Source organism: Chiloscyllium punctatum, chromosome 21 (genome assembly GCF_047496795.1).
Source record: "Chiloscyllium punctatum isolate Juve2018m chromosome 21, sChiPun1.3, whole genome shotgun sequence".
NCBI classification, from domain to species: domain Eukaryota; kingdom Metazoa; phylum Chordata; class Chondrichthyes; order Orectolobiformes; family Hemiscylliidae; genus Chiloscyllium; species Chiloscyllium punctatum.
Window position 1 is genome coordinate 21,872,915 of NC_092759.1, and position 16,189 is coordinate 21,889,103.

At 62.0% G+C, this 16,189-nt stretch overlaps 1 protein-coding gene across 1 annotated transcript in view; it reads right to left on the reverse strand.

The window, feature by feature from the left end:
- The window catches only part of LOC140492480 (uncharacterized), a 15,833-nt gene extending 4,724 nt beyond the window's left edge, over positions 1–11,109 (reverse strand). Inside the window, exons 1-4 of the mRNA XM_072591368.1 lie at positions 11,047–11,109; positions 9,807–9,918; positions 2,326–2,414; positions 1,790–1,900 (exon numbers count right to left, since the gene is read on the reverse strand). Coding sequence (XP_072447469.1) covers positions 1,790–1,900; positions 2,326–2,414; positions 9,807–9,918; positions 11,047–11,109 — 375 coding nt within the window. The remainder of the gene's footprint in view (positions 1–1,789; positions 1,901–2,325; positions 2,415–9,806; positions 9,919–11,046) is intronic.
- Between the last annotated feature and the right edge of the window lie 5,080 nt (positions 11,110–16,189).

Sequence of the window (16,189 nt, forward strand, 5' to 3'; positions counted from 1 at the left end):
GGACATGTGCGATGAACCTGGAGCATTCACTGCAGCAAACAGTGTGAGTTCAGTAACACAGCCAAGTAAAGGCCGTGTTGAATCTCTGCCAGCACACAGAGTCTGTCAGGGCTGGTGTGTTAGTGTCTGTCCTGAGCAAACTTGGGGCCTAAGCTGTGAGCTCCCCCTCTGGTTGTCTGTTACTGCTTAATTCCAGGGAGGGGGCTCGGTCTCCGGGGAGGTGGGGGGGCTCGGTCTCCGGGGAGGGGGGGGGCTCGGTCTCCGGGGGGGGGGCTCGGTCTCTGGGGAGGGGGGGGGCTCGGTCTCCGGGGAGGGGGGGGGCTCGGTCTCCGGGGAGGGGGCTCGGTCTCGGGGAGGGGGCTCGGTCTCTGGGGGGGGGGGGGGGGGGGGGCTCGGTCTCCGGGGAGGGGGCTCGGTCTCTGGGGAGGGGGGGGGCTCGGTCTCTGGGGAGGGGGGGGGCTCGGTCTCTGGGGGGGGGGGGCTCCGTCTCTCGGGGAGGGGGCTCGGTCTCTGGGGAGGGAGGGGGCTCGGTCTCTGGGGAGGAGGGGGCTCGGTCTCTGGGGAGGGGGCTCGGTCCTCCGGGGAGGGGGCTCGGTCTCCGGGGAGGGAGGGGGCTCGGTCTCCGGGGAGGGGGGGGGCTCAGTCTCTGGGGAGGGAGCTCGGTCTCCGGGGAGGGAGGGGGCTCGGTCTCTGGGGAGGGGGCTCGGTCTCTGGGGAGGGAGGGGGCTCGGTCTCTGGGGAGGGAGCTCGGTCTCTGGGGAGGGAGGGGGCTCGGTCTCTGGGGAGGGGGCTCGGTCTCTGGGGAGGGAGGGGGGCTCGGTCTCTGGGGAGGGAGGGGGCTCGGTCTCTGGGGAGGGGGCTCGGTCTCCGGGGAGGGGGCTCGGTCTCCGGGGAGGGAGGGGGCTCGGTCTCCGGGGAGGGGGGGGCTCAGTCTCTGGGGAGGGAGCTCGGTCTCCGGGGAGGGAGGGGGCTCGGTCTCTGGGGAGGGGGCTCGGTCTCTGGGGAGGGAGGGAGCTCGGTCTCTGGGAGGGAGGGGGCTCGGTCTCTGGGGAGGGGGCTCGGTCTCTGGGGAGGGAGGGGGCTCGGTCTCTGGGGAGGGAGGGGGCTCGGTATCTGGGGAGGGGGCTCGGTCTCTGGGGGGGGGGGCTCGGTCTCTGGGGGGGGGGGGCTCGGTCTCTGGGGAGGGGGCTCGGTCTCGGGGAGGGAGGGGGCTCGGTCTCTGGGGAGGGGGGGGGCTCGGTCTCCAGTGGGGAGGGGGCTCGGTCTCTGCGGAGGGGGCTCGGTCTCCGGGGAGGGGGCTCGGTCTCTGGGGGGGGGGGGGCTCGGTCTCTGGGGGGGGGGGGCTCGGTCTCTGGGGGGGGGGGCTCGGTCTCCAGTGGGGAGGGGGGCTCGGTCTCTGCAGAGGGGGCTCGGTCTCCGAGGAGGGAGCTCGGTCTCCGGGGAGGGGGCTCGGTTTCCGGGGAGGGGAGGGGGCTCGGTCTCTGGGGAGGGGGGGGGGGCTCAGTCTCTGGGGAGGGGGGGCTCGGTCTCTGGGGAGGGGGCTCGGTCTCCGGGGAGGGAGGGGGGGCTCGGTCTCCGGGGAGGGAGGGGGCTCGGTCTCTGGGGAGGGGGGGGGCTCGGTCTCCAGTGGGGAGGGGGGCTCGGTCTCTGCGGAGGGGGCTCGGTCTCTGCGGAGGGGGCTCGGTCTCCGGGGAGGGGGCTCGGTCTCTGGGGGGGGGGGGCTCGGTCTCTGGGGGGGGGGGCTCGGTCTCTGGGGGGGGGGGGGCTCGGTCTCCAGTGGGGAGGGGGCTCGGTCTCTGCAGAGGGGGCTCGGTCTCTGCAGAGGGGGCTCGGTCTCCGAGGAGGGAGCTCGGTCTCCGGGGAGGGGGCTCGGTTTCCGGGGAGGGAGGGGGCTCGGTCTCTGGGGAGGGGGGGGGGGCTCAGTCTCTGGGGAGGGGGGGGGGCTCGGTCTCCAGTGGGGAGGGGGCACGGTCTCCAGTGGGGAGGGGGCTCGGTCTCCGAGGAGGGAGCTCGGTCTCCGGGGAGGGGGCTCGGTCTCTGGGGAGGGGGGGGGGCTCGGTCTCCGGGGGGGGGGGGGGCTGGGTCTCCGGGGAGGGAGGGGGGGGCTCGGTCTCCGGGGGGGGGGCTCGGTCTCCGGGGAGGGAGGGGGCTGGTCTCCAGTGGGGAGGGGGCTCGGTCTCCGGGCAGGGGGGGGGCTGGTCTCCAGTGGGGAGGGGGCTCGGTCTCTGGGGAGGGGGCTCGGTCTCCGGGGAGGGAGGGGGCTCGGTCTCCGGGGAGGGAGGGGGGGCTCGGTCTCCGGGGAGGGAGGGGGCTCGGTCTCCGGGGAGGGGGGGGGCTCGGTCTCCGGGGAGGGGGGGGGCTCAGTCTCCGAGGGAGGGAGGGGGCTCGGTCTCCGGGGAGGGAGGGGGCTCGGTCTCCGGGGAGGGAGGGGGGGGCTCGGTCTCCGGGGAGGGAGGGGGCTCGGTCTCCGGGGAGGGGGGGGGGCTCGGTCTCCGGGGAGGGAGGAGCTCGGTCTCCGGGGAGGGAGGGAGCTCGGTCTCCGGGGAGGGGGCTCGGTCTCCGGGGAGGGGGGCTCGGTCTCCGGGGAGGGAGGGGGCTCGGTCTCCGGGGAGGGGGGGGGCTCAGTCTCTGGGGAGGGAGCTCGGTCTCCGGGGAGGGAGGGGGCTCGGTCTCTGGGGAGGGGGCTCGGTCTCTGGGGAGGGAGGGGGCTCGGTCTCTGGGGAGGGAGCTCGGTCTCTGGGGAGGGAGGGGGCTCGGTCTCTGGGGAGGGGGCTCGGTCTCTGGGGAGGGAGGGGGCTCGGTCTCTGGGGAGGGAGGGGGCTCGGTCTCTGGGGAGGGGGCTCGGTCCGGGGAGGGGGCACGGTCTCCGGGGAGGGAGGGGGCTCGGTCTCCGGGGAGGGGGGGGGCTCAGTCTCTGGGGAGGGAGCTCGGTCTCCGGGGAGGGAGGGGGCTCGGTCTCTGGGGAGGGGGCTCGGTCTCTGGGGAGGGAGGGAGCTCGGTCTCTGGGGAGGGAGGGGGCTCGGTCTCTGGGGAGGGGGCTCGGTCTCTGGGGAGGGAGGGGGCTCGGTCTCTGGGGAGGGAGGGGGCTCGGTATCTGGGGAGGGGGCTCGGTCTCTGGGGGGGGGCTCGGTCTCTGGGGGGGGGGGCTCGGTCTCTGGGGAGGGGGCTCGGTCTCCCGGGGAGGGAGGGGGGGGCTCGGTCTCCGGGGAGGGAGGGGGGGCTCGGTCTCCGGGGAGGGAGGGGGCTCGGTCTCTGGGGAGGGGGGGGGGCTCGGTCTCCAGTGGGGAGGGGGCTCGGTCTCTGCGGAGGGGGCTCGGTCTCCGGGGAGGGGGCTCGGTCTCTGGGGGGGGGGGCTCGGTCTCTGGGGGGGGGGGGGGCTCGGTCTCTGGGGGGGGGGGCTCGGTCTCTGGGGGGGGGGGCTCGGTCTCCAGTGGGGAGGGGGCTCGGTCTCTGCAGAGGGGGCTCGGTCTCCGAGGAGGGAGCTCGGTCTCCGGGGAGGGGGCTCGGTTTCCGGGGAGGGAGGGGGCTCGGTCTCTGGGGAGGGGGGGGGGGCTCAGTCTCTGGGGAGGGGGGGCTCGGTCTCTGGGGAGGGGGCTCGGTCTCCCGGGGAGGGAGGGGGGGGCTCGGTCTCCGGGGAGGGAGGGGGCTCGGTCTCTGGGGAGGGGGGGGGCTCGGTCTCCAGTGGGGAGGGGGGCTCGGTCTCTGCGGAGGGGGCTCGGTCTCCTGCGGAGGGGGCTCGGTCTCCGGGGAGGGAGGGGGCTCGGTCTCTGGGGAGGGGGCTCGGTCTCTGGGGAGGGAGGGGGCTCGGTCTCTGGGGAGGGAGCTCGGTCTCTGGGAGGGAGGGGGCTCGGTCTCTGGGGAGGGGGCTCGGTCTCTGGGGAGGGAGGGGGCTCGGTCTCTGGGGAGGGAGGGGGCTCGGTCTCTGGGGAGGGGGCTCGGTCTCCGGGGAGGGGGGCTCGGTCTCCGGGGAGGGAGGGGGCTCGGTCTCCGGGGAGGGGGGGGGCTCAGTCTCTGGGGAGGGAGCTCGGTCTCCGGGGAGGGAGGGGGCTCGGTCTCTGGGGAGGGTGGCTCGGTCTCTGGGGAGGGAGGGAGCTCGGTCTCTGGGGAGGGAGGGGGCTCGGTCTCTGGGGAGGGGGCTCGGTCTCTGGGGAGGGAGGGGGCTCGGTCTCTGGGGAGGGAGGGGCTCGGTATCTGGGGAGGGGGCTCGGTCTCTGGGGGGGGGGCTCGGTCTCTGGGGGGGGGGGCTCGGTCTCTGGGAGGGGGGCTCGGTCTCCGGGGAGGGAGGGGGCTCGGTCTCTGGGGAGGGGGGGGGCTCGGTCTCCAGTGGGGAGGGGGGCTCGGTCTCTGCGGAGGGGGCTCGGTCTCCGGGGAGGGGGCTCGGTCTCTGGGGGGGGGGGGGGCTCGGTCTCTGGGGGGGGGAGGGCTCGGTCTCTGGGGGGGGGGGCTCGGTCTCCAGTGGGGAGGGGGCTCGGTCTCTGCAGAGGGGGCTCGGTCTCCGAGGAGGGAGCTCGGTCTCCGGGGAGGGGGCTCGGTTTCCGGGGAGGGAGGGGGCTCGGTCTCTGGGGAGGGGGGGGGGGCTCAGTCTCTGGGGAGGGGGGGCTCGGTCTCTGGGGAGGGGGCTCGGTCTCCGGGGAGGGAGGGGGGGCTCGGTCTCCGGGGAGGGAGGGGGGGCTCGGTCTCTGGGGAGGGGGGGGGCTCGGTCTCCAGTGGGGAGGGGCTCGGTCTCTGCGGAGGGGGCTCGGTCTCTGCGGAGGGGGCTCGGTCTCCGGGGAGGGGGCTCGGTCTCTGGGGGGGGGGGGCTCGGTCTCTGGGGGGGGGGGGCTCGGTGTCTGGGGGGGGGGGCTCGGTCTCCAGTGGGGAGGGGGCTCGGTCTCTGCAGAGGGGGCTCGGTCTCTGCAGAGGGGGCTCGGTCTCCGAGGAGGGAGCTCGGTCTCCGGGGAGGGGGCTCGGTTTCGGGGAGGGAGGGGGCTCGGTCTCTGGGGAGGGGGGGGGGGCTCAGTCTCTGGGGAGGGGGGGGGGGCTCGGTCTCGCAGTGGGGAGGGGGCTCGGTCTCCAGTGGGGAGGGGGCTCGGTCTCCGAGGAGGGAGCTCGGTCTCCGGGGAGGGGGCTCGGTCTCTGGGGAGGGGGGGGGGCTCGGGTCTCCGGGGGGGGGGGGCTGGGTCTCCGGGGAGGGAGGGGGGGCTCGGTCTCCGGGGGGGGGGGCTCGGTCTCCGGGGAGGGAGGGGGCTGGTCTCCAGTGGGGAGGGGGGCTCGGTCCTCCGGGCAGGGGGGGGCTGGTCTCCAGTGGGGAGGGGGCTCGGTCTCTGGGGAGGGGGCTCGGTCTCCGGGGAGGGAGGGGGCTCGGTCTCCGGGGAGGGAGGAGGGGCTCGGTCTCCGGGGAGGGAGGGGGCTCGGTCTCCGGGGAGGGGGGGGGCTCGGTCTCCGGGAGGGGGGGGGCTCGGTCTCCGGGGAGGGGGGGGGGGCTCAGTCTCTGGGGAGGGGGGGGGGCTCGGTCTCCAGTGGGGAGGGGGCTCGGTCTCCAGTGGGGAGGGGGCTCGGTCTCCGAGGAGGGAGGGGGGGCTCGGTCTCCGGGGGGGGGGCTCGGTCTCCGGGGAGGGAGGGGGCTGGTCTCCAGTGGGGAGGGGGCTCGGTCTCCGGGCAGGGGGGGGGGCTGGGTCTCCGGGGAGGGGGGGGGGCGGGCTCGGTCTCCGGGAGGGAGGGAGCTCGGTCTCTCGGGGAGGGGGGGCGGGGGCTCGGTCTCCGGGGAGGGGGGGGGGCCTCGGTCTCCGGGGAGGGGGGGCTCGGTCTCTGGGGAGGGGGCTCGGTCTCCGGGGAGGGGGGGCTCGGTCTCCGGGGAGGGATGGGGCTCGGTCTCTGGGGGAGGGAGGGGGCTCGGTCTCCCGGGGAGGGGGCTCGGTCTCCGGGAGGGAGGGAGCTCGGTCTCCGGGGAGGGGGGGTGGGCTCGGTCTCCGGGGAGGGGGGGGGGGCTCGGTCTCTGGGGAGGGGGGGCTCGGTCTCTGGGGAGGGGGCTCGGTCTCTGGGGAGGGGGCTCGGTCTCCGGGGAGGGAGGGCTCGGTCTCCGGGGAGGGAGGGGGCTCGGTCTCCGGGGAGGGATGGGGCTCGGTCTCCGGGGAGGGAGGGGGCTCGGTCTCCGGGGAGGGAGGGGGCTCGGTCTCCGGGGAGGGAGGGCTCGGTCTCCGGGGAGGGGGCTCGGTCTCCGGGGAGGGGGCTCCGGTCTCCGGGGAGGGGGGGCTCGGTCTCCGGGGAGGGAGGGGGCTCGATCTCCGGGGAGGGAGGGGGCTCGGTCTCTGGGGGAGGGGGGGCTCGGTCTCCGGGGAGGGGGCTCGGTCTCCGGGGAGGGAGGGCTCGGTCTCCGGGGAGGGGGCTCGGTCTCTGGGGGAGGGGGGCTCGGGTCTCCGGGGAAGGAGGGGGGGGCTCGGTCTCCGGGGAGGGAGGGGGGGCTCGGTCTCTGGGGGAGGGGGCTCGGTCTCCGGGGAAGGAGGGTGGGCTCGGGTCTCCGGGGAGGGAGGGGGGCTCGGTCTCCGGGGAGGGGGGGCTCGGTCTCCGGGGAGGGGGCTCGGTCTCCGGGGAGGGGGGGCTCGGTCTCCGGGGAGGGAGGGGGCTCGGTCTCCGGGGAGGGGGGGCTCGGTCTCCGGGGAGGGGGCTCGGTCTCCGGGGAGGGGGGGCTCGGTCTCCGGGGAGGGGGGGCTCGGTCTCCGGGGAGGGAGGGGGCTCGGTCTCCGGGGAGGGAGGGGGCTCGGTCTCTGGGGGAGGGGGGGCTCGGTCTCCGGGGAGGGGGGGCTCGGTCTCCGGGGAGGGAGGGGGCTCGGTCTCCGGGGAGGGGGCTCGGTCTCCGGGGAGGGGGGGCTCGGTCTCCGGGGAGGGGGCTCGGTCTCCGGGGAGGGATGGGGCTCGGTCTCCGGGAGGGAGGGGGCTCGGTCTCTGGGGGAGGGGGCTCGGTCTCTGGGGAGGGGGCCCGGTCTCTGGGGGAGGGGGCTCGGTCTCTGGGGAGGGGGCTCGGTCTCCGGGCGAGGGGGGGCTCGGTCTCTGGGGAGGGGGCTCGGTCTCCGGGGAGGGATGGGGCTCGGTCTCTGGGGAGGGAGGGGGCTCGGTCTCTGGGGGAGGGGGCTCGGTCTCCGGGGAGGGAGGGGGGGGGCTCGGTCTCTGGGGAGGGGGCTCGGTCTCCGAAGAGGGGGGGGGGGCTCGGTCTCTGGGGAGGGGGCTCGGTCTCTGGGGAGGGAGGGGGCTCGGTCTCTGGGGGGGGGGGGCTCGGTCTCTGGGGGGGGGGGCTCGGTCTCGGGGGGGGGGGCTCGGTCTCCAGTGGGGAGGGGGCTCGGTCTCCGAGGAGGGAGCTCGGTCTCCGGGGAGGGGGCTCGGTTCCGGGGAGGGGGCTCGGTCTCCGGGGAGGGGGCTCGGTCTCCGGGGGGGGGGGGGGGGCTGGTCTCCGGGGGGGGGGCTCGGTCTCCAGTGGGGAGGGGGCTCGGTCTCCGGGGAGGGGGGGCTCGGTCTCCGGGGAGGGAGGGGGGGCTCGGTCTCCGGGGAGGGGGGGCTCGGTCTCCGGGGAGGGAGGGGGCTCGGTCTCTGGGGGAGGGGGGGCTCGGTCTCCGGGGAGGGGGGGCTCGGTCTCCGGGGAGGGAGGGGGGGGCTCGGTCTCCGGGGAGGGAGAGGGGTCTCGGTCTCCGGGGAGGGGGCTCGGTCTCCGGGGAGGGAGGGGGCTCGGTCTCTGGGGGAGGGGGCTCGGTCTCTGGGGGAGGGGGGCTCGGTCTCTGGGGGAGGGGGCTCGGTCTCCGGGGAGGGGGCTCGGTCTCCGGGGAGGGGGGGCTCGGTCTCCGGGGAGGGGGGGCTCGGTCTCCGGGGAGGGAGGGGGGGCTCGGTCTCCGGGGAGGGAGGGGGGCTCGGTCTCCGGGGAGGGAGAGGGGGCTCGGTCTCCGGGGAGGGAGAGGGGGGCTCGGTCTCCGGGGAGGGAGGGGGGCTCGGTCTCTGGGGGAGGGGGCTCGGTCTCTGGGGGAGGGGGCTCGGTCTCCGGGGAGGGGGCTCGGTCTCCGGGGGAGGGGGGGCTCGGTCTCCGGGAGGGAGGGGGCTCGGTCTCTGGGGGAGGGGGCTCGGTCTCTGGGGGAGGGGGCTCGGTCTCTGGGGGAAGGGGCTCGGTCTCCGGGGGGGGCTCGGTCTCCAGTGGGGAGGGGGCTCGGTCTCTCTGGGGGGGGGGGGGGCTCGGTCTCCGGGGGAGGGGGCTCGGTCTCCGGGGAGGGAGGGGGGGCTCGGTCTCCGGGGAGGGAGGGGTTCGGTCTCCGGGGAGGGAGGGGGCTCGGTCTCTGGGGGAGGGGGCTCGGTTTCTGGGGGAGGGGGCTCGGTCTCCGGGGGGGGGCTCGGTCTCCGGGGGGGGGAGGGGGCTCGGTCTCTGGGGGGGGGGGGAGCTCGGTCTCCGGGGAGGGGGGGCTCGGTCTCCGGGGAGGGGGCTCGGTCTCCGGGGAGGGAGGGGGGGCTCGGTCTCCGGGGAGGGAGGGGGGGCTCGGTCTCCGGGGAGGGAGGGGGCTCGGTCTCTGGGGGAGGGGGCTCGGTCTCCGGGGAGGGAGGGGGCTCGGTCTCCGGGGAGGGAAGGGTGGCTCTGGCTCGGTCTCCGGGGAGGGAGGGGGCTCGGTCTCCGGGGGAGGGATGGGGGGCTCGGTCTCTGGGGGAGGGGGCTCGGTCTCCGGGGAGGAGGGGGCTCGGTCTCCGGGGAGGGAGGGAGCTCGGTCTCCGGGGAGGGGGGCTCGGTCTCCGGGGAGGGGGTTCGGTCTCCGGGGAGGGGCTCGGTCTCTGGGGGAGGGGGCTCGGTCTCCGGGGGGGGCTCGGTCTCCGGGGGGGGGGGGGGGGGCTCGGTCTCCAGTGGGGAGGGGGCTCGGTCTCTGGGGGGGGGGGGGCTCGGTCTCCGGGGAGGGGGCCTCCGGGGAGGGAGGGGGGGGCTCGGTCTCCGGGGAGGGAGGGGGGGCTCGGTCTCCGGGGGAGGGAGGGGGGGCTCGGTCTCCGGGGAGGGAGGGGGGGCTCGGTCTCCGGGGAGGGAGGGGGGGCTCGGTCTCCGGGGAGGGAGGGGGCTCGGTCTCCGGGGAGGGAGGGGGGGCTCGGTCTCCGGGGAGGGAGGGGGCTCGGTCTCCGGGGAGGGAGGGGGCTCGGTCTCTGGGGGAGGGGGCTCGGTCTCTCGGGGAGGGGGCTCGGTCTCCAGTGGGGAGGGGGCTCGGTCTCCGGGGGGGGGGGGGGCTCGGTCTCCGGGGGGGGGGGGCTCGGTCTCCTGCTTAATTTAAACCAGCAACACTGAAAAGATTGATCTCGTGCAGTAATCTGTGAAAATTTGAGAGGCCAAGAGCTATTTAAAGTAGAAAATAACAACTTTATTTCTTAAAGTAAAACCAAGAATAATTAACTAACAACTATTTACAACTCCTTCCTCTCACCCATCTTTTATTTTCCTCTCTGCAATACTGGTCTGATAAAACCCCCAATTAAGGTTCACAACACTAGGCAGCTCTCAGTTCTTCTCTGTATTCCTGTCTTCTTTTCTTCTTCTTCAGGATTTCTACCCACAGGTTACTGATTAATAAAGGTACCTTTAAGAGAGCTATTTTTTGGGCTGTCTTTACATGCTGGTGACTTGTCAGTTCTCCTCTCAACCGTTAAACTTTCCCCGGTCTTGTACCCCCTAAAGCATTGGATTGTATCATTGACTTTTAAGATTGTCAATATATTAAATTCAAATTTGAATGGAATTTGGTAAATTTTTTGGGGGGGTATAATTTAAACTGATTAACCTAATTTGAATCTGTTTTTGTATCCAGGCAAGCAGCTACACTAACTGCTGGACCACATTGTATCTTGTTGAGAATGCTTGGCGCCATCAGGTAGTTCCACTAGCCTCTTAACTCTCTTAAAGGCACAGTACGCCCATATCTTCAAAACATCTCCACTCTTCAGAAAAAGTGAACCATCATAATGAAAAGATGGCTTCATTTTTTACTCTATTCTTTAAACACATTACCCTAACAGACAGAGCTTTAAGTTAAGTTCACCTTAACATCTTCCCATTTAAGTGTGTGTATGTACATAACATTGAATAACAACAAGTTTCATCTAAACTTTATCGGTGAAATCCACAATAACACATCTGCGATTACATTCTTACGGCCCTTAACACGTACGATTTTAAAATTAACAGTCTGTAACATAAGCCTCCAATGAAATAGTCTCATTTTCTTGTCTCTAAAGCGTTCTAAGAATGTAAGAGGATTGTGATCCGTGTACACTACCATCTCCGACACATAATTTGTGACATACATATTAAAATGTTATAAGGCCAGTACCAAACTCAATAGTTCCTTTTTGATTGTGGAGTATTTCCTCTGGTGGATGTTGATCTTCTTGGAAAAGTAACCAATTGGCAGATCAATCCCATCCTCATCTTCCTATAGGAGCACAGCTCCAGTTCCTGTCACCAGCATTGATGGTGACTTTAAAAGGTTTTGAAAGGTTGGTGTAGCTGAAACTGATGGTTAATATTGATTTCAATTGGCCGAATTTCTCCTGGCATTATACTATCCACCGAAACTTTGTTCTTCTTCAGCAAATCAGTTAACGGTGCCACGATACTGCTGAAGTTTGGTACAAACTTCTGAAAGAATCCACTGAGTCCTAAGAATTGAAGCACCTCTTTCTTTGAGGGGGTCATGGAAATTCCTCAATTGACTTCGTCTTTGCATTCTGTGGGGTCAACCTTCCATGACCGATATTATGTTCCAAGAACGTCGCCTCTGCTTTTGCAAATTCAGCTTTATTTAAGTTTATTCCCAGTTTTGTTTCTCGTAGTTGTTCAAAGAGCTCTGCCAACTGTACCATGTGATCTTTCCAGGACTTACTGAAGATCACTACATCGTCCAAATAGACTGCACAGTTTGTTAACCCAGCCACAACTCTGTTCATGAGACTTTGGAATGTGACTGGTGCATTCTTCATTCCAAAAGGCATCACTTTAAATTGATCTTGCATATTTGGTGTTACAAATGCAAACATTTTTTTTTTCTGACTCTGGGGTAAAGGTACCTGCCAGTAATCACGCGTTAAGTCTAACTTGGTGATGTAACTGGCTTGTCCGACTTTCTCCATACGGTCCTCCAATCTAGGAATTGAATACGAGTCTGATTTTGTCACGGCATTGACATTCCGATAATCCACGCAGAATCATTGAGTCCTGTCTGGTTTGGGAACTAAGACAATCAGTGAACTCCATTCACTCTGGCTCGGGTCGATGATGTTCTCTTTGAGCATGGCCCCTACCTCCATCTGGACCTGTCTGGCTTTGAGAGGATGAAGCCAATAGGAGTGTTGTTTTATCGGAGCAGTATTCCCTACATCTACTTCATGTACAATAGCATTAGTGCTCCCCAACTGATTCTTACATACATTTTTATACTGCAGTAACAAATCTTTCAACTGTGTTCTATACTTCTGAGACAGATAGCTTACTAACCTATCCCACTCCTCAAGGACTTCTTCATTTTTTAATCTATTTTGCAGCACATAGAGGTGTACAGCATGGAAACAGACCCTTCGGTCCAACCTGTCCATGCCAACCAGATATCCCAACCCAATCTAGTCCCACCTGCCAGCACCCAGCCCATATCCCTCCAAACCCTTCCTATTCATATACCCATCCAAATGCCTCTTAAATGTTGCAATTGTACCAGCCTCCACCACATCCTCTGGCAGCTCATTCCATACACGTACCACCCTCTGGGTGAAAAAGTTGCCCCTTAGGTCTCTTTTATATCTTTCCCCTCTCACCCATAACCTATGCCCTCTAGTTCTGGACTCCCCCACCCCAGGGAAAAATACCTTGTCTATTTACCCTATCCATGCCCCTCATAATTTTATAAATCTATATAAGGTCACCCCTCAGCCTCCGACGCTCCAGGGAAAACAGCCCCAGCCTGTTCAGCCTCTCCCTGTAGCTCAGATCCTGCAACCCTGGCAACATCCTTGTAAATCTTTTCTGAACCCTTTCAAGTTTCACAACATCTTTCCGATAGGAAGGAGACCAGAATTGCACACAATATTCCAACAGTGGCCCCTAACCAATGTCCTGTACAGCTGCAACATAACCTCCCAACTCCTGTACTCAATACTCTGACCAATAAAGGAAACCATACCAAATGCCTTCTTCACTATCCTATCTACCTGCGACTCCACTTTCAATGAGCTATGAACCTGCACTCCAGCAACACTCCCTAGGACCTTACCAATAAGTGTATAAATCCTGCTAAGATTTGCTTTCCCAAAATGCAGCACCTTGCATTTGTCTGAATTAAACTCCATCTGCCACTTCTCAGCCCATTGGCCCATCTGGTCCAGATCCCTTTGTAATCTGAGGTAATCCTATTCGCTGTCCACTACACCTCCATCTGCAAACTTACTAACTGTACCTCTTACGCTCTCATCTAAATCATTTATGTAAAAGTAGTGGACCCAGCACCGATCCTTGTGGCACTCCACTGGTCACAGGCCTCCAGTTATGAAAAACAACCCTCCACCACCACCCTCTGTCTTCTACCTTTGAGCCAGTTCTGTATCCAAATGGCTAGTTCTCCCTGTATTCTGTGAGATCTAACCTTGTTAATCAGTCTCCCATGGGGAACCTTGTCGAATGCCTTACTGAAGTCCATATAGATCACATCTACTGCTCTGCCCTCATCAATCTTCTTTGTTACTTCAAAAACCTCAATCAAGTTTGTGAGACATGATTTCCCAAACACAAAGCCATGTTGACTATCCCTAATCCCTAAAGTCCTTGCCTTCCCAAATACACGTACATCCTGTCCCTCAGGATTCCCTCCAACAACTTGCCCACCACCGAGGTCAGGCTCACTGGTCTATAGTTCCCTGGCTTGTCTTTACTGACCTTCTTAAACAGTGTCAAAATCCACATCATCTGGATTTGCTTCCTCATTCTGTGGGGCAGGAACTAACACTTGTTTCTTCAGTCTTTTTTCTCTAGTGTAATACGGTTTCAACATGTTCATTTAACATACTTGATACTTATTATTTATCTGACAGCTTTACTAGACTCAACAGGGACACCTGACTCAACAGGGACCACTAAACTGGGCTTTGAAGGGATCTCCTACCACTGGTAACAATACTAGTACGTCATCCCCACGGGAAAACGTCAGTCCCAAAACGCTTATCTGTCATATACTGTGCCCTCTTTAAGTGCTGTTTAGCTAACTCGCCTCTTCTATTTAATCTCTCCGATATATAATCTAAGTGTGAGATCTCCGACTTTAGTCCTGTCAATTTTTCTTTAATTCATTTCAAAGGGCCTCTCACTTCATGGCCAAATACTAACTCGAAAGGAGTGAACTGGGTGAGATTCATTTGGGGCATCTCTAATGGCAAACAATACGAATGGGATACCCTTATCCCAATCATTCGGGTAATCCTGACAGTATGCTCTCAACATGGTCTTCAAGGTCTGATGCCACCTTTCTAAAGCTCCCTGGGATTCAGGACGACACACACTGGATTTAAAGTGCTGTACACCTAAACTATCTAAAACCTCCTTAAACAGCCCCGCAGTAAAATTTGACTCTTGACCCTTGACCCTCTCTGGGTAGACCATACCTGTGAAGAAAGCTCCTCTACCACCTTTTTTACCTTGATATTCCGTAATGGAATTACCTCCGGAAATCTGGTAGACACATCCATTGTGGTTAACATGTACTGGTTCACACTCTTAGCTCCCAAAAGGTTCTTCAAACGCGGGAATTGACAACAACGGTGCTGGTTTTATTACCGCCTGTGGATTGCCAACCATTTGGCATGGATGACACGTACGGCAAAAGTTAACCACATCCTTGTGCATTCCAGGCAAATAAAAACGTTTTTGTACCTCAGTCTGAGTCTTTCGTACCCCCGAGGTGACCACCTACAGGGAGTCCATGTGCTACCCGTTACACCTCCTGTCTGTCTGCTGCCAACATCACAACCTGGTGCACTTCCGTCCATTTCTTCTCTGCACTAATCTTTTCCCATCGTGCCTCTCTTTAACAGCCAGCACGGTGACTCTACGTGTCCCACTTTACCCCAGTGGAAACACCTGAGGCCTTTCACCTCCTTTCCACCCTCTTGAGCTTCTTTCTTATCCTTTGGTAAATTCTTACCCGTGTTTAGTAGTGTAGGATCTCCCCTTCTCCCAACTTGTATCCCTCGCAGAACAAAATTCTGGCTGGAAGCTTGTCTTATGCACCAACATGTACTCATCTGGTAATTCTGCCGCCCTTCTCACTTCCTCAACTTTCTGTTCATCCACGAGAATTCTTACCATCTCTGGAAGTAAGTTTTTAAATTCCTTCAGCAGAATATTCTCTCTTAGACCCTCAAAGGTCCTATCTATCAAAATGACTATGTTTAATTCTTTTGAACTGGACATTAGTCTGACCTGGTTCCTCCTTTGTGTTCTGAACTGTTGTCTATATGTTTCTGGTACCAATTCATAAGCACTTAAAATAGCCTCTTCATAATCTCTTGACCCCCTCATCTGACAGCACGGCAAATACCTCACTAGCTGTGCCTACCAGTTTAGTCTGAACCACAAATCCTCAGGCGACTCCACCTGCCTCAAAACATTTTTCAAAAGACATAAAGAAGAGTTGCACATCTTTCTCATCAAAATGTGGCAGCGTTATGACATATTTCTATGTATCACTACCTTCTCTTTAATCTCCATCGTATTAACTTGACTTTGCTGACTCAGCCCAACTCCTCAAGCTCAAATTCTCTCTCTTCTTTTCTCTCTTCCTCTCCCCCTTTCTTCTCTCTCTCTTTCCCCCTTTCTTCGCCTTCTCTTTGCTGAGCCAAAAACCTTCTCTCTCTTTTTCCTCCCTCTCTCTTGCTTTCTCGTTCTATCTCCCTTTGATTATCTTGTAACTCCATTTTCCTCAATTGTAATTTAAGTTTTTCTACCAATCCTGCACTTGTCAGTTTCTCTGATGCACCTAAGTGTTTGAGTATCTCCCTTACACTTTCAGCTTTACGTTTGTCCTTGTTTAAACCCAAATCTAACTTATTTGCTAATTCTAAAAGTATGGCCTTTTTCTTTCCTTCTGAACCTTCTTGACAAATTTGAGAATCATCTTCAAACCCCAGAACCCCTTTATTTAGCAATTTTAAGGGCCATTTCTCTCCCTTTTAATTCAATCGACCACAAGGCACCAAAATTAAACACATTGCCTCACCACGTTTTATTTAAAGATCTAGGGCACTAACCTGCAAGTGTTTAAATCTGTTGGGATTTTTTGCACCCCCAAATCTATTGAAATCTGTCTAAACCAGTTCAAATTCCTACAAGGAGCCCCCAAACTGTTACGACACAGGGTAAGCCTTCCTGCTTAACTTAAACTAGCAACACTGAAACCATTTATCCCATACAGTAATCTGCAGAGAGGCCAAGAGCTTTTTAAAGTAAAAATTAACAACTTTATTTTTTAAAGTATAACAGAGAATAATTACCTAATAACTAATTACAACTCCGTCCTCTAACCGATCTTTTACTTTCCCCTCTATAATACTGGTCTGATAAAAATCCTGATTAAGATTTACAAAACAAAACTTCTTATCTCAAAACCAAGAAGTGTTTTGTTCTTCTCTGTATTCCTGTCTTCTTTTCTTCTCCTTGGGGATTCTGTTCCACAGGTTACTGATTGATAAAGGTACCTTTACGAGAGCTATTTTTTGGGCTGTCTTTATATGTTGGTGACTTGTCAGTTCTCCTCTCAACTGTTAAACTTTCCCCGATCTTATACCCCCTAAAGCTTCGGATTGTATCATTGGCTTTTAAGATTGTCAATATATGAAATTCAAACTTGATTGGAAGTTGGTATTTTTGGGGGTATAATTTAAACTGATTGGCCTAATTTGAATCTGTTTTTGTATCCAGGCAAGCAGCTACACTAACTGCTGGACCACATGTTACATTGTCTCTTGTTGAGAATGCTTGGTGCCATCAGGTAGTTCTGCTAGCTTTTACGTCTCTTAACCCACATCTTCCTAACACTGGCTGACCAGCCCTGATAGCCCATCCCTATTTGCCCCTTGAGGAGGTGGTGATGAGCTGCCTTCTTGAATCACTGCAGTCCACTTGCTGTGGGTTGACCCACGATGCCTGTAGGACGGGAATTCCAGGATTTCA